The 25,433-nt window shown below is 37.6% G+C and overlaps 1 protein-coding gene across 1 annotated transcript; it reads left to right on the top strand.

Moving 5' to 3' along the window:
* The first annotated feature begins 1,651 nt into the window (after positions 1-1,651).
* Positions 1,652-22,581, top strand: LOC148836527 (glutathione hydrolase 5 proenzyme-like). Its single transcript, XM_088914443.1, has 12 exons — positions 1,652-1,824; positions 6,201-6,328; positions 7,098-7,193; positions 9,205-9,400; positions 12,619-12,785; positions 14,728-14,874; positions 16,418-16,548; positions 17,885-18,075; positions 18,478-18,569; positions 20,761-20,873; positions 21,409-21,522; positions 22,435-22,581. The coding sequence occupies exons 1-12, from the start codon at positions 1,652-1,654 to the stop codon at positions 22,579-22,581; spliced, it is 1,695 nt and encodes a 564-aa protein (XP_088770569.1).
* Positions 22,582-25,433: the final 2,852 nt, after the last annotated feature.

Below are 25,433 nucleotides of genomic sequence, written 5' to 3'. Positions count from 1 at the left end.
ACAATATGAAGCAATAAATCTCAGCACTTTAACCTGGGATTCACATAACCACATCTCTATATCACTGAGAACCACAAGAAAGGAAGGGAAAGTATTTGTTTCAAGATCCTCATATTTGTCACTTACTATTCTTCTCTAATCTAGCACATTATACTTTAACCTATATGTTATTTAATAATTAATATCTCTCAATAACTGCTATTAAGTGCACTCTCCCTGGGCTGTGTAGCGTTCGACTTAATGGGTCTCATTATAAGTTTTTCCATATACAGTACAGTAAGGAGAGGTTACTGTAAATGTGTAAAGAGCAAGTGGTGCCAGCAGGTTATGCCCGTGCATGAATACTGCAGAGTGAGTAAAATATGTCACCAAATGGCTTTTTTTTCACTTCAATCTGGATTTTCTATTGCATGTGTTTTAACCTCTGCATATTATCATGTGCTTTTTTATTGACAATTTGTGCAGACCATAATAAAAACATGTCAGGAAAGTATGTAAGTGATATAATTATTTTTATTCTTAACTTATTATTTTATTTTATGTCTAATGTTACTGTCGTGCTGGGTAAGGAAATGCAGTTCTTTTATGTATTTGTTAAAAGTTAAAAATAAACTCTGGTGAGCATCTGTTCTGCTCTATTGCCCCTCCCTACTCACTCTCCAACACAACTGGGGATATAAAGGATCATTACAAAAATATGAATTTTTACCACACTGATATTAATAAGAAAAATGCATTCTTATTAGGTTATTTTAGCAGAACTTAGGTGCACACTGGCCCAAGAGGGTCTTCAATTAAGAACTATGTGTGAATTAAAAATAAAAAAATTGCACCTTGGCCACATTCATCATGCACCCTCATTTGTGTGAATGAGAAAAATAACTTTCTGAACTTGCATCAGAGTTTCACCCTGCATACCTTTTTTTTTTCATTGAACTCTTAAGTGAATGTACCGTAGCTAAGTCTTTATTCCATGAATGAATCCTGTCATCCTTAGAAAAAAATGTAAAAAACAACCATTTTATGTACAGTATCTAATACAACAATATGTGCAAAATATGTATAAAACAGTTATTTGACAACCCAATAACATTCAACATTGGACATAAAATGTCCTATGTCCCTCTGTCAGTAAATATTGATGTTCAACTGGGAAAATATTTTTAAATTATTTTTTCCTTTTTTGAGCTACTGCAGAAGCATTCCTACTATTGATGAGTGCTTCTTCATTTTTGCTCAACAAAATCAAGAATTCAGGCTTAAGAACATAAAAGCTTAAGTAGGGTTCAAAACGAGGCCATTTTGCCCACCTGGCTCATTGATAATACATTAGCTAATTGATTTTAAATTAAATCCCTTCTAATTCTACCTGTGCAGGACCAAGCCCTTTTAAACTTTCAGTATCTGTGACTGAATCAGGCCAATTGGAGAAAAGGGGTAGTACAGTCTAGAGCGGTTACTGACAACATGTAAACCAAGAGCTCAGTTACTGAAAACTGAATTTGACATTTCTTATGCTTCTACTTCATTAGATATTTCTTTGTCTGAAAGTCTTTAGAATATACTTCCACTACAACTTGCCGTCTAGGTTAGAGAGTGCTAAACTTCCAAAACACCTGAAGACAGCCTGCATGTTTGCATACCTTCAGCCATGGCTAATAAGATACAAGTAGCAATTAGCTGTGTTTCTGCTCTTAATTTATTGATCTTCATCATTTCAGCACTTTTTCAGAAGTTTGAAAAGGGCCCCACTATAAGCTCTACATGTGATTTTAGTCACGCTGCTGTGGCATGTGATACAGAGACGTGTTCTCTTGTTGGCAGGTAAGGATCAATGGTGTTTCCTAATAATTTATCATTTTGTCTGTAATAATCGTTTATCATTATTTTTTAAAATAATCATGCTCATTTGTTTTTGTTAGTAGTTTTTGAAAGTAGTTTTTTTTAACTCATTAGTGCTTTCCTGTGCTAATCAAACAAAAAACACTATTAATTTTTTTATTACATACAATATACAGGATTAATAGTAATTGTGTATAAATACTAATTAGAAAGCAAAAAAAATAGATAGCGATTGTTAAAATATTATACATGATGGGTTAAAACATACATTATTTATAAGAAAATAAAAATGCCTTGAGGTTGCATACTATACATTGCATTAGAGCTGATGCAAGTCTTTTTTTAGTGCTGTAGGGGTTTTGTGAATTTACTGTCACAATATTTAGTTGTAACAGTAAATTTTGCGACTTTACTTTGGCTATTAGGAATCATTTGTCAGAGAAACAAGAACTCTTCACAATGATTTACAACACATGGAATAATTTATTGATACATAAAAACAAAGTGTACACAAAGCATTCAAAATATCAAACTGATAACAGAAACGATACATAAGAAGGGATACTATGTTAGTATACTATTGATAACACTAATGCCCTCATCAGTCACATTAAAATGATGAACATTCAGGCACTCTTAAGTAACTACAGCTACTTAAATTAATTAAATTGATATTAATACTGTATGTGGTAATATAACAATTTTATTCTCGAGAGGGTTAATATTGAATTATAGTTATCTACGACCATGGATCTCCCAAACAAAAGAATGGGGAACATCTGATTGGGTTACTCACAGCACTGTCCAATCCGGGCTCTGCTGGTTCGGTGCCACTCATGTCCTAAGGCAGCTCAAGGTATCAGGGAGAGAGAGAAGCATCCTGCTGTAGCCTCAAACTGACAGTCAACTCAAATTAATTCTCTGGGTCAGTGCTGAGCTGAACTAGGGACAAAGGTCTGTGCACAAGGTGGTTGTTGCTTAGTCTGTCACGATCGCTACTCCTCCTCTTAAGGGCGCTCCAGCCCTTCCTTGTTCTGCCCCATTACCCGCACCTGTTCCTTATTCCAGCCCCTCTTCAGTTCCCCCTTAAAATCCAGACGCAGACGTCATTCGAGGCTCTTCATTGAATTCCGTTTCATGAGAGCCCGGGTCCTGCTGCGTCTGGCTCTGTTATGGTTTTAACTTTCTGTTCCTGATCCCCTCCCCCCACCGGTTCCAACCCGGTTCACGTTTTTTATCCCCCGGATGGATCGGCTGGCCATGGACTTATGCTTCTGTTTTGGTTTCCCGTTTGGACTTCGTCTTGGATTGTTCGCCCCGGACTCACTTCCCCTGGACACCTGCACACCTAGGACACGCCCCCCTGTCTCCATACCCGTCTCCTGCATGACTTTTTCCCCAGTGTTTCCTCACTAATCCGGATTGTGTCGTCTGCATAGGGCCCAGAAAGAACTGTTCGTGACATAGTCAGAGCAAGTCACACAAAAAGGGGAGAAACTCGGTTTGCTCCCGGAATAGTGGCTGCTGTTGAATAATGCTCTATTCGGGCATGTTGATTAAAAGTCCAATCATATTGCTCTGGTGATCAAGCACAGTGTACGAGCATGGTGGTACTGTAGCTAGCTGGTGGTAAGGTGATTGCCACAATCGTCTTCCCTCCTCTTAAGGGCGCTCCGACCCTTTCGTATTTTAGTTCATTACGTGCACCTGCCCCCTATTTAGTCTGCCATTATTTAAGCCTGGCGCTCTCGCTATTCCTGGCGCAGCACTGGGAGATGGAGGCCCGGAAGCCTGCTTACCAGTGGCTCCAGGAGAGACCTGACAGCATAGGCTTCACCACGGTGTCCTTACCATCTGAGTCTGGGGCTCGGAGCGCCTGGCCTCATTACACTGGTTTTACTCCCTTTACCTGTTCTGGATCCCGTTCCGGATTTTAACCTTGTTTGTCTCTCCTCGGTTGGATCTCCTGGTTCCTGGACCCTGGACTGTGCCCCATATTCCCCCTTGGACTGCTTGGACTTGTTTGCCTTAGCCACACCCCCCGAGCACCGGATCACCGCCATCATGCCCCCCTGTCTATCAACCTGTCCTGATCCTCTACGTCTCTTCCCTGTTGTCCTTCTCCACTTACTTCCAGATTATACCATCTGTATAAGGTCCTGAACTACGCTTCATGGGAGCCTGGACCTGCTCCCGTTACAGTGATAAGGCTAGACCTTGGGCAGAATTCTGTCTTTACTTACGGGCTCACCCTCTGACTTAGTGCTTTGGGAAAATTTTAAGTCCCAAAGTTCAGAAAACAAGTGCAGCAGGTCAGCCAAGAGAGGAGGATGGCCAAGTTAGTGGTGACGCATTGCTTTTTAACTGGGGAAAATATGTTGGTAATTGGTCAAGAAGCTACCAAGTAGAGTGGGTACCAATACCCTGGTACCTGGAGGTCTGTGATTGATTGGTCATCTTGTTGGATGATTCACCACGCCCTTTTGCTTTTAGGATAATCTCCAGATGTGTCAACTGTATGTCCCTCCACGCCTCAACAGTGGACATCCATCTTAAAGGAGTATTGATAATGGATCTGAACTGTTCTGGGAAAGATCATTATCCAAAAGATAGACTCATCTCCCTCACTTGCTCACACACAAAGACCACTAGGTCACCCGTAGCTAACCACAGAGAGGGGCCTCTTTCGCTACATTCCTGTGACAGGCTGTCTGGACCAGGAACACAAAGATTTTCAGAAATACTTCATATCACTTGAAATGGAAATCTAATAAGTAAATTGATTCTTAAAATGTAGAGAGCTTTAGGAAAATATATAACAAGAATGTAACTGCTGTGCTACGTGCAGATTTGTAGAAGACAGTGTATCAAAACAGTATGTACTGTCTGGGTCATTAGATTAGCCGAAGATAACTGATAAGCTTTGCAAAAAATCTATTGGTGCTTCTTTTTTTCGTTTTTATGATGTAATCTGTTTTTGTCCTAAGGAAAGGGGAAGTATTAGAAACGACAAAATGCTGAACTTTCCCTTACACTGCAACATCTTATAAAAATCCTGTACTGCTTGTAACGAGTTGAGTCTCTGATGCACTTTGCAGAGTGGCAACAGGGCTCCCAATATTGCAATATTGAAATAAAGACCTTACTTAGGTGAGAACTCTCTCTTGTGGCTTCCTTGATAGTTATATTTCCATGACACACTTTAGTCCAAGTGAAATAATAGACCACATCCATACAGTGTGTTTCTCAGTAATTTTGTGTAGGTTTTCATTCAACGGTTTTGTTATTCTTATCATTGTATTTAGAAACAGTTCTGGTTCATTTGGTTTCATGTCCTCTGCAAGCAATTACTGTATAACATCAGTAGATCTGATTATTTGTTTATATTTAGTATATTATAATGTTTCATTGCAGTGTAATGGAAAATTAAAAGATTAAATCAGACTGATACATTGATGGTTTAGTGATAGAATTCTTGCCTGCCGTGTGGAATGCCTGGGTTTGATTACCAGCCGATGCGCAAGTTGTACTTTTAACAAATTGCCCCTTGAGGTTAATGAAGACTCTTTCCCTAATCATATGTAATATGTAAACAAGATATGCCAAATTATGCTATTGATATATTAAAATGTGTATTAGAAATGTATATTCAACTGTATATTATAAAACCAAATGATTGAATCTTACATTTCACTGTCTACCACTCATAACGTTACGAAGTCTTTATCATGTAAATCAACCCAGAAACCATTATTCTACTGACCCACTGGGTCACACTGAAGCACCTGTCGGCAGTGCTATAGCTAAGATTTTATATATGGAGTGACAGGGACACTAGCGTAAAACAAACAGTGATCTCAATGTTGTTGCAGAAAAAAAAAGAAATTTCAGGAAAGTTATTTAACAGAGAAACCTGAGTGCAGCATTTTGGTATTACAATTATATCATATAATCATATAACATATTTAGTACATTTAGCTGTTCGTGAGGTACAGTATGTGCTCATAATTGTTTGTGAATGGGATTTGATAATTGAGAATGCAGATGTTCCAGTAAGCAAATAAACTGAGATGAATGAGGACAGCAGATCATTCCCAGTGTTATTGGTTTTACCTAGAACCCTAGATAAACAACTTAAAAACAAAGTCTTTGTGTCAGTCCTGCTGGCTGTCTCATTTGACGTTAACACCACAAGGCCACCTCCACGGGGCATAATTCACTGCAATACAAATATCTTAGTTCATGATATCATTACATGTGTTTTTAGAACATTTTGTTAGTTCAAAGATTAAACTTCTAAAAATAGAAGGTTTACATGAAAAGCATACAGCAAAAGTCTCATTATCATCTCCCTGCAGGGACATTCTGAAGGATGGGGGCTCAGCAGTGGATGCCGCCATTGCTACATTGTTGTGTATTGGAGTCGTCCACCCACAAAGTACAGGGCTTGGCGGAGGAGCAATTTTCACCATTTATGAAAATCCTGGTGAGGACAACCTTCATGTCTGAAGAAGATGTACTGTACAGAGAAAGCTGTAGTCAACTGTATAATATCCAGAGAAAATAATTAAGGTTTTATTACTAATATCTGGTCCCCGAGAGAACACACACATGGTAGTAAACAAGTGTATTGTTATGGGAGCAGGTCCTGACTCCCATGTAGTGCGTAGTTTAGGACCCCGTGCAGACGGTATAATCCGGAATTGACTGGAAAAGGGCTACGGGAAAAATACAGTTAGGAAAGGAAGGGATGGTGAACAGGGGGCAGTGCCGACAGTGGTACAAGGGGGAGCGCAGGCAAACAAGTCCAGGGAAGTCCAAAACGGGAAATCCTGGCGCAAGTTAAAAGCCGATGCGGGATCTGTAACAGGTACAAGAGGTTAAAAACAGAATGACGAGGCCAGGCGCTCCGAGCCCCAGACTCAGCTAGGTCAGGACAGCGATCGGAAGCCTAAGCCCTCAAGCTGCGGACGTGGGGCGACTTGATGCTAGGTGGGCCTCTAGGCGTTCATCTTCCAATGCAGAGCCCAGAGCTTAGGAGGCACATTACTTATATGAAACCTTTGAAAGAGTATGGATATTAAATAAAATTAAATACAGTTATTAAATAAAATGCTTTTTAGTTGCATTACGCAATGACAAGATCAAATAAATTGTATGGAAGGCACTTCTCCTTCCTCACCAGAGCCATATTCTGAAATTGTCTGGTAAGGTCTCTCCACATTTTGATTCATTTCTTTTCTCGTCATTTCAAGGCACAGTTAAAGTGATTAACGCACGTGAATCTGTTCCCAAGATGTACAGACGTGACCTGCTGAAGGAGTGCACCAATGAGTACAGTTCTCTGAAAGGTAGAGTAGTTGCCATTTTCAATATTTTGCTCAAATCTTAATTGTAACATACTGTAATACTGTTACAAATAGGGCAAAGAAAATAGAATATGGAGAGAGAAAATCAATAATTAAAGTAAATAATTATAACCTCCATATTCTCAAAGATATACCAAAAATATGCATTAACTATAGTATTGTGGTCATTACATTACAACCATTAATGATGGTTCATTAAAATTATTTTCACTGTTATGAAAACAAAGTTATTGGTTGGATTTAGAGGATAGAAGATATTGAAGATCACTTGCATGTGGAATACTTTATGGAGAGGTATCCCCAGTCATCCAGGAGCCATTTCTGTTTGGAATAGATGTGCTCTTAACCAATGTGCAATATATTTGAATGCCCGGTTGAGAGATTGAATTCAAGGAAGCCCCTTGTGCCTGATGTCTGAAATATCACTTTTTATATATTTCATACTCAGCACACAGTGAAAAAAGAAATATCCGGAAAAAAAAACCCAAAAACACTCTTCTAAAGTCACATGAAAAGTTTTTTTTTTCACTTCTCCTCAATATGTCAAATACTTTGAATAAAAAGTTGATAATTGAAACTATTAGAACAAAGACAAAAAATGGTCTTGACATGTTTATCTTCGAAAATAATATAATACAATTATGATAAAATTATAAAAAAAGAAGAAATGTTCCATTAGTTCTATTATAATTGAGTTTTAGGCAATGCTTGAGTGGTTAGTATATAGTGTTCATGTTTTCTAGCTTGTATGAAGCAAAGTGGTAACAATGAAATACATACTGTAATAAGATAGGTTTGTTCAATTTTTTGATTCGCAGGCAGAGACAAAACGTTTTTCCCTGGGCGTTTTCTTTAAACATCTATGAACTTCCACTATGTCTTTGAATGGTCAGAACTCTCTGAATGACAGCTTGTTTTGCCTACCAGGGCAGTCAAATTCACAGTCTAAAATTCTACCTAATACCCCTTGTCTGTTTAATGAGGATCTGCTTTGATTATATTTTTCTGGTTGTTATTTGTTGAGAATGCAGTGTTAAGGTAAGACATTGGTCTTTACATATTTGGTCAAGGCTTTGTTTTTGTGATGTTATTTTTACTGAAATGAAATTAGTAAAATGAAAATGGAGAGGGCAGGTGAGAGTGACGACCCTTGTAAGGTAATATCTCATGTTTGATATGCTGAAGGCCAAAAAAACTTTGCTGTTATACAGGATGATGCTTTTGTTAAAGTTTTGTTTTCAGTGTAAAAGAGGCAAACTTTTACTTTAGGTTGTTAGTTCACTGGTGACTTTGCAAAGTAGAACAAGACTAAAAATATATTGTTACCCTTCCAGTGACACCACTGCACACTATTATTGGTGTTTCACGAGGAATGACAGCAGCCGAAAGCTTGGGAGAAATTAGAATCGCTTATTGGGATGTGGAGATTTGGCGTAACTCGCTTGGCTGACGGCCAACCTCCCGGCCGTTGGACGGGGAGGATAGGACCCCCATGCGACCAATGGGGTAGCTGCAGAGGTGGAGAGGGGGTGGAGGAGGGATGCAGAAAACGAACGAGGAAGAGGAGAGGGTGATGTTTGATATACAGTATGTGGAGACCGGTTGCTTACGTCAGGATTAGTGAGAATTGCAGCAGCTGTGTCGAATGAGCACGGCTGCCTTCATTCCTCCCGAACTTTAATTAAAAACTCCATTTAAATGTTTATTCTTACTGTGATTAACTAAAGTAATTCTTTGTAAAAAGCAAATTAAAGTTAAACACTGGTTTCTACCCGTTGTTTCTACTTGTTGCTTTAAAGCTGCCACAAAAGATTTAACGCCAACAGTAATAATGAGGAGTGCATTTAAAACACTTCATGCATGTTTTTCAGAAGTGTAAAATGTTATTCTGTTAAATCCTATAAATCATGAGGTGCAATGTGACAAGAATATCATTAAGTAAACAGATGAAATATTTACAAATATTTACTGTGTTTTTTTAACCTTTATAAAGGGCCCCAGTGGATTGGCGTGCCTGGTCTGATCCGAGGCATGGAGAAAGCACACAGTTTGTATGGCAGGCTTCCCTGGGAGAAACTGTTTGAACCTGCAATCAAACTGGCCAAAGAGGGGGTTAATGTCTCTGAAATACTGAGTTGGTATCTTAACAATCCAAATCTAAAAAATGCTGTGGAAACATCACAACTGTGGTAAGACCTTCAGACACTTTAACCATTTCTTTTTTTAAAGAATTATGAATGCACTTGTACAGGGAAAGTCAGAGGCATTCAAGCCTAATTTTTCATTTGTTTTATAAATAGACATTAAATGTAATATAATAACACTTACAGATGCAGCCATTCAAAACGAGCTGGGTACACTGCGGTAAAACGCGGTGGGCATGTCACATTACAACTAGTCATAACGCATAATATCGCGTCATTATGTATAACACCAATGTTATGACAATAGTATCCGGAATCACCGCCAGGTGGAGCTAATAAAGCTTAACCTCTCATGTACAGCATTTGAGCTGTCGCCAGAAAAAACCTGGTTTCGAATCCCGATCACTGCTGAGGGACAATCTTTATTCAATTAAGAATTTAAGTTGTATACTCTTTAGACTTTTAATAATTTTAAACTGTGTATTACAGCATGTTAATCATTAAACATTAAAAAGTCGGTATATTTTATAAAAGCAAGATTGCTCAGTTGAACAAAAGTACACAACCTACCACCTTTCTCATAAATATTTTAATTATGCAGAAATATTTTATGCATCAAAGTCTTTATGGAAGATATTACTAATAGTATTAATAATGAATGACCTTGGACAGGCTGTAAGCTCAAAGTATTACTATGGTCTACTTTCTTTGTAACCGTCTTTGTAAACGAAAATATTTTATTTTTTCATTGACAAAAAGTAACACCACGATACACCACCATAAACGATATTAATTTAGGAACATAAACATATTATGTAAACTCTATATGGCTGGTATTGGTAGTTTAAAGAAAAAATACACACCAGTATTCCATTTTCTTTCTAAACATTTTAAGCATCAAAGTCTTACATGTGGTTATTTCGGAAACATTTTTAGGTGCTCCTTCTGACCATATTAAGTTTATATACTTTGTGAAAAGTCATAATGTTTTAACCTTTTCTGCGAATATGCTCGTTATCGGAGTAAACAAAAGCATACTTTTAGAATTTTAATTAATAGGGAATATAATATGGAATCGTGTATCTAAAAAAATTAATAACGATATAATTATATTCATGTACTGTAGGTCAAATAGTAGTATAATATAATTTCTATTCGTAATTGGTCCTGGTAAGTGTGTGTGAGTCTGTGTTTGTGTCCGTTTGCTCCAGTCTGGCATCCTATACAGACTGGCATCCTATACTGTACATACAGTGGTGTGAAAAAGTGTTTGCCCCCTTCCTGATTTCTTATTTTTTTGCATGTTTGTCACACTGAAATGTTTCAGATCATCAAACAAATTGAAATATTAGACAAAGATAACACAAGTAAACACAAAATGCAGTTTTTAAATGAAGGTTTTTCTTATTAAGGGAAAAAAAAATCCAAACCTACATGGCCCTGTGTGAAAAAGTGATTGCCCCCTAAACCTAATAACTGGTTGGGCCACCCTTAGCAGCAACAACTGCAATCAAGCGTTTGCAATAACTGGCAATGAGTCTTTTACAGCGCTGTGGAGGAATTTTGGCCCACTCATCTTTGCAGAATTGTTGTAATTCAGCCACATTGGAGGGTTTTCGAGCCTTAACCGCTTTTTTAAGGTCATGTCACAACATCTCAATCGGATTCAGGTCAGGACTTTGACTAGGCCACTCCAAAGTCTTCATTTTGTTTTTCTTAAGCCATTCAGAGGTGGACTTGCTGGTATGTTTTGGATCATTGTCCTGCTGCAGAACCCAAGTGCGCTTCAGCTTGAGGTCACGAACAGATGGCGGGACATTCTCCTTCAGGATTTTTTGGTAGTCAGCAGAATTTATGGTTCCATTTACCACAGCAAGTCTTCCAGGTCCTGAAGCAGCAAAACAGCCCCAGACCATCACACTACCACCACCATATTTTACTGTTGGTATGATGTTCCTTTTCTGAAATGCTGTGTTACTTTTACGCCAGATGTAATGGGACACACACCTTCCAAAAAGTTCAACTTTTGTCTCGTCAGTCCACAGAGTATTTTCCCAAAAGTCTTGGGGATCATCAAGATGTTTTCTGGCAAAACTGAGACGAGCCTTTATGTTCTTTTTGCTCAGCAGTGGTTTTCGTCTTGGAACTCTGCCATGCAGGCCATTTTTGCCCAGTCTCTTTCTTATGGTGGAGTCATGAACACTGACCTTAACTGAGGCAAGTGAAGCCTGCAGTTCTTTGGATGTTGTTGTGGGGTTTTTTGTGACCTCTTGGATGAGTCGTCGCTGCGCTCTTGGGGTAATTTTGGTCTGCCGGCCACTCCTGGGAAGGTTCACCACTGTTCCATGTTTTCGCCATTTGTGGATAATGGCTCTCACTGTGGTTCGCTGGAGTCCCAAAGCTTTAGAAATGGCTTTATAACCTTTTCCAGACTGATAAATCTCAATTACTCTGTTTCTCATTTGTTCCTGAATTTCTTTGGATCGCAGCATGATGTCTAGCTTTTGAGGATCTTTTGGTCTACTTCACTTTGTCAGGCAGGTCCTATTTAAGTGATTTCTTGATTGAGAACAGGTGTGGCAGTAATCAGGCCTGGGTGTGGCTAGAGAAATTGAACTCAGCTTTCCAAAGATGTGATAAACCACAGTTGATTTATGTTTTAACAGGGGGGGGCAATCACTTTTTCACACAGGGCCATGTAGGTTTGGATTTTTTTTTCCCTTAATAAGAAAAACCTTCATTTAAAAACTGCATTTTGTGTTTACTTGTGTTATCTTTGTCTAATATTTCAATTTGTTTGATGATCTGAAACATTTCAGTGTGACAAACATGCAAAAAAATAAGAAATCAGGAAGGGGGCAAACACTTTTTCACACCACTGTATCTCTGTGCCTGATTGCTTACTAGGTTATGCTCCAGGTCCACTGATAGAAAATGGATGTATAGAGTATACTTCCTTTAAGTCAATATATTTAAACAAACTCTCATGCACAAACTGATGAAGATAAATATCAGCAGAAATGACAAATACTCTATATAAATATGAAATAATGTAAGGCTGTACTCACTGTTGTTGCTATTGCCAACCTGTTGAGGTGCACAAAACTACAAATTTACTTTGACACGTCAGGTTTCACAATTGATTTCTTTCATGCTCAGATTCATAGGCACTGCCTGGCAGGCAAATTTAGTGAAGGGTTTCACCTCACCAACCAGAATTCATTCTTGGTCGAGATATTTAAACACTTGATTTATTTTTGCAGCCATTCAGGTGTTCTGTGTGATGAGAATGAGACAGTGCTGAAAACAGGGGACAAGATGCGTGCGACAGCTCTGGCCCAAACGATGCAGATCATTGCTGAGAAGGGGGCCAGTGCTTTTTATAATGGGAGTCTGACCAAGACCTTTATACAGGACATACAGCAAAATGGTATCGTATTGACTTGCTATCAAATATATTAAGCACAAATACATTTGACTATATACAGCCTTACTCTAAATATTAAAGATACAGTAAATCACAATCAGTAAGGAGAAGCAGCTTGTGATGTGAAATTCTTACTATTTAATTATTTTTAACTTCTAATTAAAGTAACTGTTTTGGGAGTAGTGATATGAGGGTTTTAATTTACTGTAACAATCAGAAATTTTCAATCGGAAAAAAACTTGACAACTTTTAAGAAGCAATCATACATAATAATTTGCAGTATCACACACGGCTTCCAAAAATACAGTATAAAAGTTATGGGTATAAAACCAAAAACATGATTAACAAATAAAAAGCAGACTGTATCTGTGAAACGATCTGCTGTGATACGAAAGGTTGATCATTCACTCAGGAATTACAAGATGAGATGAGTTAATAAAAAATCCATAATTTTTACTATCGCTGGCCTACATGCAATTCTAGAGAAGATATATATGGTGTTTAAGCTGTGAACAAGTTTCCTTGCTAGCCTTCTGGTGTTCTGGTGTGCACAGATGATAACAGTCTGTGTAATCTTCACTTGATCGACAGACACCACAGTGCATTTAATAACTTGTTGAATATGTTATTTTCCTTTCGTTTCTGTTCTTTCTTCCTTTGTTCCCCCCTTCTTTGGTTATGTCTTTCCTTCACTAACTGTGTCCTTCCTTTGTCATTTCCTTTCTTCCTTCTTGGAGAACCACTCAGGACACATGTAAACCCCCCTTAAGTCTCTGAATAGTCAGACTTTACGGTGTGGCAGCTATTTTTACCTATCAGATCAGCTTTTCCATTGTTTGAAAACAGGCATAGGACCCCTAGGTTATCATCAGCTACAGTATGCTCAAGTCCATCAGGTCATTTTTGCGGGTTCATCTGTTGTGTATGGATGGAATTTACATGATTGCTGTACATGGTAGGGACATTTAGTTTTACTGTATATGTTTGGTGAGTTTTTGCTTTTCTGATTGTATTTGTATCGTAAAAATGGCAAATTATCAGTGGTCTTTGGAACACCTCTGAACTGTTTCACCAGATAAGTGGTCTTAAATATTGTGTTACTGTATCTGGGTTAGAAATACACTATTGTGAAGGTTGTCTTGTTTCTCATGATAGAAAGTTTGTGGTGATGTGTTTCAAATTTTGCTGGTATAAACTAATCATGTTCAGCTATGTTCAGTATGTGTATTTAGTATTGCGGTCAGCACTATCTCATTAATTCATTGGTTTATCAGAAAATAGTTTCACTGCTGTGAAAACAAACTTATAGGTTGGATTTAGATGATATTGGAAATCACTTGCATGTGCAATACTTTGTGAAATGATTGAAAAAATGATTTATGTTGTAATGCAACATAAAATGCAATTCAATATGCAGATTTCTAAGGCTGCAAGTGTATGAAAGTTAATGTGTTAACATATCCTAATGGACCCTTCTGATTATTGTTAACGTATTGCCATGCAGTAGACTGTTGACTGTTCAAGAGCCTGCTCAGTCTGAGGTGCTTCTGTACCTTTCTCTAAATCACTTTTACTCCATATCTTCTTCTTGTTGCTTCTTGTTATGTGAGTCCACTGAAAATAAGAAAAAATCCATCCTTATATCAAAACCTAAAAAACAACTTGATCAGAAGACACATTTTTTTTAAATCTTACATATAAACATTAATTTTGTGAGAATACTGCATTTAATCCAATGGTTGCTTAATTTTTAATTAACATTTTTTCAGACATTTTAATGATTTGGCATTTCTGATTGACCAATGCTATCAGAATCCTTAATTGTATGGGCCTAGCCAATTACTGCTGTCAGTAAGTGCAGTGCTGTGTAAAACTATATTTTCACACTTGACATAATTGGTCGTTTTTACACAGGTCTCTGTTTCTTTTCTTTGGTGCGTTTCAGGTGGGGAGATAACAGCTGATGATTTGGAGTCTTACAGGGTTCAAGTTACAGGTGTCATGAAAGCGCAAGTGGGTGAATACACAATGTACATGCCTCCACCACCAGCAGGGGCTGCTCTTGTCAGCTTTGTGCTCAATGTCATGAAAGGTCAGTGTCGTGCCAGTGTCTTCACAGATGCAGTGCAGAAAGTAGTATTGTTATAAATAAGGTTTATAAAAACTGAAAATGACCAGAAATAGGCTGAGCTTTTTAATCAATAAGTAAAAAAATGATCGTGCAATCAGCCTAATTGCATTTAACACCTAGAGGTACTGAAAAATAACAAAATGTGCATTCCACGTCATTCTGAATTTAAGCTGTAAAATCTCTCAAACAGCTTTTGTATATTCTTGAAATGTTTTCATAGCTTAGCTTAGACACAAAGGACTGATAGAATGAGTTTTAATGGTATTTTTGTTTCTTATTATATAGAATGTTTATTAAAATAACATATCAAATTAAATTATATTATTAAATCAGAATGTATTTTAAGGATTTTTAATTGAAGTTAAAAAGTTGTGCTGTTCATGCGATTTTATAACAATATTTGGTAACTGGCAAAACTAATACTTTTTTCTAATAGCTACACTACCATGTTGGTGCTTCATTCTTAGGGTTAGCTCTTCTGAGTTATTATTTTATGTTGATTACATATTAAAAACTAAAAAAGAATGATTTTCAATAACCTTTAAATGAGACAAAATGAATCATATATCCATTATATATTTTCATCTAAATGTGATAATCACAAATTGGATATACGTCAAAAATAGATTCGTTCAGTTGCTACCGTGATGCTGCTCCATTTTGGGGGTGAGGTCTTCAAAATTTGATTTTATCTTGATGAAGGTTGCACAGCACAATTCGTGCTAAGGATTCAGGCAGTCTCTGACTTTAGTCTGCTTTATACGTATATTGTCGGAAAAAGGAAGAAGAGACTTTTCAGCTTCCTTAATCAAAATGGACTTATCCTTGAGTTCGGACCAAAATTTCAAATCCAGGAGTCTTTCATGTATTATTCAAAATATATACTGTCATAATTTAGAAATATATATTATTTTTAATATATATTATTTCATATGTTATCAAAAATAGGTATTCAGTATATTGTACTTAGCTTTCCTGAAGCTCTATTAATTCTTCTTGCAATCCTGTGATCATTCTCTTCAATTTCATTGCTGTTCATGCTGAACACATTCCTGACTCAGCTATTTTATTGGAGGTCAGTGTTTTGTGGGAAATACCTGTCCATTTTTTCCATGAAGTTTTTTTCTGTTGACCGTTTACTTAGCATCGAGCGTCAGGCTCCTCGGAAGGAAATTTGGCATGTTACACAGGTATTGTACATGACTGACTTGAATGTGTATTACGTGTATAATGACGATTAAATGATAATCCTATCTACTGTCCTTCACTTTTTTGTCATTATTACCATAACTCCTTATCATGCCTCTGTTTCCTGATGTAATTGTCATGGTAATATTTCATAATTTTTCCAAAAATATATACTTTCCCAAGACCTCCCCGCGACCCTTTAAAACATCCTTGCCACTGTCATTTGGGTTGCAACCTGGTATTTCGGAACAACTGATCCAAGTAATATAAAGAAAGGGTACCAGAGATCTTATTGTAATTATTTTGTCTTTTCTAGGGTATAATACAAATTTTGAATCTGTGCAAGGAGATAAAAAATTATTAACCTATCACCGGTATATTGAAGCTCTGAAGTTTGCAAATGGACAAAAGAAACAAATTCGAGACCCAGAGTTCAACGGTTGGAATGTAAGTGACAATATGTGATGCTCCCACTGGGCCAAATATGAGTCTTGACACAACAGAGTGTTATAGATTCACTTGTGCATACTTCTTAGTTTTTTTCGGGGTTTTTTTTTTTCATTTTTCATATTGTTATTACCTTGCTCATTTTTCTCCGTTTTGGCATAGGAGACTTGTCTCTTTTCCAGTATTTTCTATATGTTTCCTCTTGTCTTGCTCTTTGTATTGTGGGTTCCACTTGTCCTTTTACCCTTATGCCTTTTTATTCATCAAGGTTTCACTCTTTATTTTTTTTGAGGAGTGGATGGGTTTAGGAAAGCTGTCACATTTCAGGAGAGCTGGCTTACGATAGATACCAATATTAGATTTGTAAACTAATGCCTAGATTGCTGTTGGTGTTGTACAGACTCGTATTTTTGCTAAATTTGTTATGTGGCTGTATAATGAACTTTACAGTGTTTTGAAGGATATTCAATAAGTTGAACATTTTCTTATACCCTTCCCCTCATTGTTGCTTTTCAATATGCCTATCCTGAATTTACTTTTGTAGTGTTCTTTTGTCTCCATGATGTAGTTTTCATTATTAGGAGCTCTACTAATGAACAGTAAGATCTTCCAGAGATAGGTGCATTTAACTCAAACTATTATTTAACACCTTAATTACACACAGGTGGACTCTATTCAATTAAATATGAGACTTCTAAAGATAATCTGTTGGCACCAGAGCCTGCTTAGGTCCAGTCTTTTTTCAAGGTACTGTATTTACCCACTGTAACACAAATGTTTTGTACTAAGAACATTACAAATAATAAGAAAAAACATAACAGTGAGCTACAGAGAATATAATAATTTCCCACTGAAGCTTCATAGTTATTAAACACTCTCAAACTCCCATCTAGTCTCTATATACCTGATTGCTCATATATGACCATCCTTATAAAGCATTTGACTAATTACTCTCTTAACAAGCAATCTGTTTCAGTATATACAAATTATTTACTTTGAACTCCAACTCACAGTAGAATAATTAGACATCAACACCTTAGCCAACAACTCAGCCAAGTGTACAGCCAGACAATTAGATTTTCTCAATATATATGTAGCAATGTGTATATGTTCACCATAATATTTTCTAACAATTTTACAACGTTTTTACTATATTTGAGCCTGATATTTGTGGATTCTCATGGGTTCTATATTATATGTACAGTATGGACTTTCTACACTGTGTGCTGGCAATTACAGTCACAGTAAATGTTCCTTAGACACTGTTATCAAAGTGATATTTAATTTTGAAGAAATTGTTTTTTTATATTTACCTTTATTCATGTTTTCTGTGAAGGATATCATTAGATTGATCAGTGATGAATTTGCCGATTTTGTCAGAGAGATGATCAGCCCCAGTGAGACACATCCTCTCCCGTATTATAACATCACCCCGGGACCCTCCTCAGACAGGCCTGGCACCACTCATGTGGCAGTTGTAGCTGAAGACGGTAGTGTTGTATCGGTCACCAGCACCATCAATGACATGTAAGAGCTGTACATGACATAACTAGTATGGACATGCGAAAGTGTTGTAGATGTACCATTAAATGTCTTGTCACTGAAAACTGTGGAAAACTGTCAAAATAGATGTTCTGTTGATTGCCCATTTCTACTAGTGGATTCACTTAACCACATGGGCCGATTCCATCAATGAAGGAGTCACAGGACTATTACTATTACTATACTATTTTCCCATCATGATGTTCCTGCTCTGTTGTGGCTGACTAAGCAGAAGAGTACAACAATCGAAATCTAATTTGATAATACATTAATTTAATGGAAAATATTTTGTAGAAGCTAAAAACTTGTATTAAGACTGTTTGTATTTCTTTACTTATGTGCACATTTACAAAGCATATAGCAGTAACAGCCCTTTTTATCCTTCAGCTTTGGTTCAATGGTGTTCTCGGAAAGCACTGGTGTGATTCTCAATAATCAACTTACAGATTTTTGTGGAAGAGCAGAAAGCATCAATGCAGGTACTTTAATTAACGTATAACTTTTTTTTCCTCTTTTAAAATTAAATGAAATCATCTCAGTTTCATTAATTATAATTAAAAATAAACAGTTTGGAAGATTCCACTGTTGTTGGAGCATGAATACTGTATTTAAATAGTTGTTGAAGAGTTTTACTGTAAATTCATTCTCATTTCCTTAACACACTGTTACAGATAAGCAAGCAATATATTTTGCTTAATAACTGAGTGAAAACACTTATTATAGATAAAGAACTTTATGACTGTAAAATCACATTTTAGACATCCATACAAATAACCAACAACTCAACTGTGTAATGACACGCCTAGATAGATAGAGTACAGCCATGCAGGTGGTGATTTGTCAGAACCCAAGCACGAGAGATCGGAGAGTGAAAAGTTAAAGGTGAAAATAAAATAATTGATTACTGGCTGCCAGGGAAGGAACGACGTCTCGTGTATGGAAGAAACAGAATAGAGACACCCCCTTAGAAAAATAGCCCACGGGACTGCCAGGGGTGCAGGTGGTCAACCTCGAGGGTCAACGCGGTCACCAGTGAAAAGAATAAGTGTGGACTACAATCTGAGGCAGCTGCGTCAGGCAATTCAGGGAGCAGGCTAGGAGCTAAGGCTGGTGCACCGGGCAATGCTGGAACTGAGGCTGCTGCACCGGGCAACGCTGAGGGCTGAAGCTACCGTGCAGAGTGAAAAGCTGTCTTGAAGCAGAATTTGCTGCCAAGCACAGTCTGACTGATGGAAACAGGAAGTCTTGGGTAGGGATTAAACCACATGGTGAGCCTCCTGAGAAGGGAGGTGGGTGGATTTAAAGTGCTGGCTTGAGGCTGCAGAGACTGCCAAACACAGTCCGCTGGCTGTGAAATGGGGAGCCTTGGGTATGCATTAATCATAGAGATTGGATAAAGAAATCTGACTGGAATTTGACTGTGACTCAGAAATGTGCTACCTAGACAAACTATATTTCACATACAGTACAGTAACCCTACTGGACTATGTCCTGTATTGCTTTTACCCTGAAAACTATGTGTCAGATGTAACATCACTCAAGGCGTGCTCCACATCTGGTGGTGTCAATTGTGGTGAGCTAGCATGATGGCAAGACGTTGAGACATTATCCCACATATGACTTCTGATTTATTTCTGTAAATAAAAACATAATATGATTTCCTCTTACACAGGACACAAGTACACTAATGTGTTCTAGTGGGAACCAATGTAAATATGCCAGACTAATACATCATTGTAAAACCAACCTTACAGTGGAATCTTCCAGATAGGGTGGCAACTGACTTAACACACCTACATCTCTGCCACTTTTTTGTCACCTGGTTACTTTCTTGTCACTTGGTTACACAGCATCCACTACTGTCACAGTTCCTGTGCTCACAGATGGAGAATAGCCTTGAAAAAATAGGATGCCGATGCAGCTATTTAAAATGCACAAGTTGTCAGGCAGAATACTTCAACAAAGGCCACCAGCGACGAAAAAAGTCTTGCCGTTTTTTTTTCAAATAATCTGATGCAGGACTGCATTATTCTTTAAAACTGCCAGGTGGCACAGTGAATTCTTAAAATACTGAAACTGCGTATGGTTGTCAGACATATCTTATTTTAATAATAAAAAATCAAATGTTTATTAAACATATTTATTATACATTTTATAATGAAGTGTGGTGTTCTAAGCTACAGGTGCTACAGCGGTTTCAAGTGAACTCTGCAGTTTAACGGTGGAATTGAACAGAGAGCAGCCAGTGTGTGATGTAGAAAATACCAACTACAGGTTCACGAGAGACAACAACATCCAAGAATTCGATGCTTTGTGAATGTTTAAATTAATTTGATTAGACAAGTTTGGCTTAACTTACTTTGTTAATTAGCAGCCACCCGGCCATTAGTCAAGGAAGCCAGATGCTCATTCAGAGAGAGAGACGTTAACCAAGGTGGAAATAGGGTAGAGCCGAGATGCCTGAGATGAATGCACAATGACAACAAAAAAAATCCTTGCCATCTTTTTCGTTATGAGCCAGATAAACTCATATGAAACTCTATGCTGTGTTTCTGAGAGGAACCCAAGGCTAAGCTGAAGAGTTGCAAAACAATGGAGACTGATATTGTGCACATTGTATACCCGCTGTACAGCATACTAATAGCCTGGTTTGTGGTGTCTGTTATGCAGGAGAGAAACCTCCTTCCTCGACTTCTCCAGTAGTGCTGTTTTCCCAATCACAAAATGAAATCCTGGTTATTGGAGGAGCTGGAGGAACCACGATCACAACATCTGTTGTGTCTGTAAGGACACCTTATTTAAATGTGCCAAACTCAATCACACACGTTCTCATACAATCCCTAAAACACACACTAATGCAGGTTTCCCCATTCTTTGGCGAGTGACAATTGAGAGAGCTTCTCAGTGGCTGAGCTGAGTTACTAAGAACCAAACAGTGCCAGTCTGGGTCATAATGAGACCAGTGGCACACAACAGGCAGCACTACTGAGGGAATGGCAATTTGGTTGGGAAGGCTATCTCAGCTACAGGTGCTACTGTAACCTCTGTGACTCTTTGTGCACCTGAGGGTTCTCCAGTTAGCTCTGAAATTCCTCTACAAGGGCACTGTATGTAGTCTCTGTTGATCAAATAGAGTGGATCACTGATGGCCATGTTACCATTCCTTACTTTCTCGGTGTGTGTTTGCAACATTCATAGATGTGAGTTTATACATAAAAGTATATACAGTAGTTGGTAACACCAAATAAAGTGGAGATATAATAAAATAATTTTGAAAAAAAATCTAAATCTGTAGTCACATTTTGCTCTATTTTGCAGGCTATCATGAACTATTTATGGTGGGGAAAAAACCTAACCAGTGCAGTAGGCACTCCTTTGGTGTATGTGGACTCCAAAAACAGACTACATGTTGAAGAAAATGACTTCTTTAAGGTAAAACTGTAAAAAAGTGTGTTTTTTCTCAAATGACTCAAACGATTGACAATAAAGCAAAGAGTGTCCCAAAACTAATTTTAATGAGAAAAAATAGTAGCTACAGTAGCGTCTAAGACATTTTATCTACTTCCAGGTGGAGTTACAGTACAGTAGTATCTCTTGCAGCAATGCACTACCTTACCACTCTGTCCAGTTATTGTTTTGTTTTAAGTAAAAAAGGATACAAAGGCAGAATATAAAGAAAGTGGGATAACCACAATATTAGTATATTTTTGCCTTTTAATGTCCATTATGGGTTATCAATAAAATTAAAATGTTTTTACCCCTACTTTAGTCAACAATATGTTTCATAATATTGGAGGTGCTTCAGTGCACATAGCTCCCACGGAGTTGGTGGCTATACAGTATGTATATCTCTTTTCTTATGAGGAAAATATTGCTGAGAGTATCTTTCAGCAATGGTAAAAAACATATATTTGTAAAATTGATATATTTCAAATTCCATTTTTAAAATTGAAAAATAATTGGTAAATGTTTTGTTTACAAATCACCAAGTGAACTGCTGTATTTCCAATGTCACTCGCAGAGAGAAGAGAAAAACACCTTTCTCTGAATCTTAACACCATGGAAACATATATATTTGGTAAAAATTATAGTTACTTAAGAAAAAAGTTACTTAAGTTTTTTTTAATTGTTTGCATATTATGCAGTATTTACATCCGCCTACTACTGTGTATATAAAGAATATACTGTATACTGCCTCATAGGTTTGGTTATTTGGAAGTTACTACTAAATCAAACTCAGTCATAAACAACAGTTTCCCAAGCAGTTATGGATAAACATTGTGTGAAAGTGTTTCCTCTTTTACATGACTTCAGTTAAAAATAAAGATATTTCTTTGTTTTTAGAGTATAAAGGAAAATCTGAAGAAGTTTGGACATAAATTCATGGACACATTACTTTTTGAGAATGCGGTTAATGCAATATCTAAAAAAGGTAACTGTATCAATGCTGTGTCGGATCCCAGAGGGAAGGAGAAACCAGCTGGATATTAAGAATCAACACAAAGACGATTTTCCTTTCTGTACACTGTAATGCTGATTGTTACAGGGTTATCTGTACTGTGTTTTAATTTATTTGATTTATTTATTAGGGTATCTTTCTCTTCCTTTATGGATGACTGTGGTGAAGGCATTATTTTTTATTCTGAGTAAATCTCAGTTTGAACTTGATTTTAATTTCCTCTGTAAATTATCTTAATCTGAGACTGAAACAAAAACTAAGACAAAATTTCTCAATATTATGCTCCTGTGAGACAAACATGTACTGTAAGTACTTCACATACAACAATAGTCATAGTCCACCAATAATGGTTTTTAGATCACTAATAGCTGAGCTGATCATTAGATTATATAGCGAGCTGTTCACTATACATTTATTGATACAGATAATGTGCATATTGTGATGCTGGGACATGATCATCATATGGGTCCTAGCACACAGACACCCCAACACTGGCTATAAGATCCAATTGTCCTCTTATTTACAGTGTGAGTATACCAACCACCATGTAACAAAACAAACTAAAACAAAAGTTCTTCTTTGACCTCCTGAATAAATTTATGTAGTTTCCTTAACAACCGGTTCCAAGCAGCTACACAGCACACCTACACTTGTAATAGAAATAATGGTGTTCTTCAATGACAATGGTTACTCATGCAGATTCTTTAGCCAGGATTACACACCAGAGGCTTCTCTCTCACATGCTCTCACAGTGGCCTCACTCACAGCGATTCCAGGCATCAGCTTCCAGTACAGCAGTGGTTTCCTTAGCACCTACAGCGGGGCGCAGCGGTGGCACTGTGGCTGGAAGATTGCTGGTTCAAATCCCGTGGCTTGCAGAGGAATCCTACTCTGTTGGGCCCCTGAGTAAGGCCCTTAACCCCAACTGCTCCAGGGACACTGTATAAATGGCTGATCCAGCACTCTTCTCTCTCCCCGTCTGTGTGCCTGTGAACTAGCAACTGCTAGCTCAAAAGGAAGATGCTAGTGATTTCCTTTGCCACTGTCGTACCATCTCTCTCTCTCTCTCTCTCTCTCTCTCTCTCAGCAGCTTCACTCAAAGCAATATTTCAACTAGCAGCAGCCAGCGCTTTCCCTGTCAGCTCTGGATGTTCCTTGCACTGGACCCAGACAGTACATTGGTGATTCTATATGACTCTCTACACTTTATGACTGTCTTACTGGTTCAATTGCCGGCTTATATAGACTGAGAGAGAGTAAACAGCTATTCTCCAGCCTAGTGATAACCCACAGGCTCTCTTACAATGCTTACAACTTTTTATATGAAAAAGTCAACCATTTATAAAGTCAAATATAACAAAGTAGGGAGGTAATTTTAGGGGGGCGTGCCATCCTTTGTGGACCCTGCCCCTGGCAGCATCACAATATAAAACCAATAATAGGTAACAGTTGAAACAATCTGTCTGTATACAAGATGGCTGACCATTGACCTGAGGAGTTGATCAAGATACAGCAACATCCGGATTAGGAAGGAAGAGAAAATATAAGGATTAAGATAACATTAATGATAACATTGTTTTTGCTGGATAAGAAATGGGAGAGGGAGAGTATGTGGTAGAATCTGACACTGGTCCAGGCTAGTGAGCTGATAGAGATAACCTCAGCATAGCTGCTACTGCTGAATATTAGTATATTTAGGAGTGTTAACAAAAATCCAAGAATCCAACAAGCATTTCCGTTTCAACCTTCTGTTCAGGACACATCCTTTGAAATGCAAAATGCATCACAGGGAGACAATAAAATCAGTAGTGCTGAGAACTTTTCATCTTCCATTCCCTGAAATTCAGTTGGACTATTTCAGCTGCTTATATTTAAAAGTGATGAATGCTATTTGTTTAAGGCTGCTGAAATGTATTATGATATACATGTGATACACCTCTTAAGATCAGCGATGCATAATCAGGAATATATTAAACGTCAAATGGGGAGGTCTGATGTGGATAACCCAAGCCTCGTTCCGGGAAGAAACTGTACTTTGGTTAGAATATCAGGAAGGTGAGAGAGGAAACAGCTTTGAGATGTGACAAGGCCTTTTACAATAAGAAAGAATCATGTAAAGATTCTTCTTGGGTTCTAGAGAAGTTCCAGTCAGATCAACTTTATGTATTTATTTGACCTGTGTAGCAGCAGCACTTAATAGGCAGCCACAGAATCAAGTATTGCTTCAGATTCCTCCTTGAGGCCCCTCTCTGTGGTCCCAGCCACAGAACAGCTAACAATCTTTGTGTGCTGGAATGTAGGGAGATGATCTTGTTCTTGATAAGTAGAATCTCCAAGGCCAGGGACACTAACCAGTACCAGTGCTTCCAATGTTGAATGTCTGATCCTGGCACCTGGATGTCTGGCATAGTTTTATATATATGATGGTCTTAAAGTCACAGGTTGTGATCAATCATCCAAAAAATTAGCCAGTTATGTTGATGAGGAGGGGTGTGCACGGTGCAATCTGCTGCATTTCCCAGAATGCATTCTGAATGGCTGGATCTGTACATTCAACCTTGTTAATGTCTATAGGAAAACATGTCAGGTCAAATTATAATATTTTCTTCTTTAAATCTCTAAATATTCAAGTTAGTCGAACTTAATTGTAAAGCATGTCCTCGCCATTGTTCTCCTGTGTGACTGAAAAAGAAGAGTTCTTCAATGACGGCAATCTCTGTCAGTCCTCGTCAGTCTCCAAGTTTTCACTGGGTTCAGTTTTTGGATTCCTCAGTCTGTCAGCCATTCTTCACTGGCTTGTTTTGCATAATGTTTGCCAGTTGTAATTGCTGAAACTTACGAAGTAACTGAGGAAGCATTTTTTTAAATCAGCTTTTCAGTAATT

The sequence above is a fragment of the Atractosteus spatula genome, chromosome 4 (assembly GCF_055471065.1).
Source record: "Atractosteus spatula isolate fAtrSpa1 chromosome 4, fAtrSpa1.hap1, whole genome shotgun sequence".
Classification (NCBI taxonomy): domain Eukaryota; kingdom Metazoa; phylum Chordata; class Actinopteri; order Semionotiformes; family Lepisosteidae; genus Atractosteus; species Atractosteus spatula.
The sequence above is the reverse complement of the archived record's forward strand: the minus strand, read 5'-3'. Positions and strand labels throughout refer to the sequence as shown.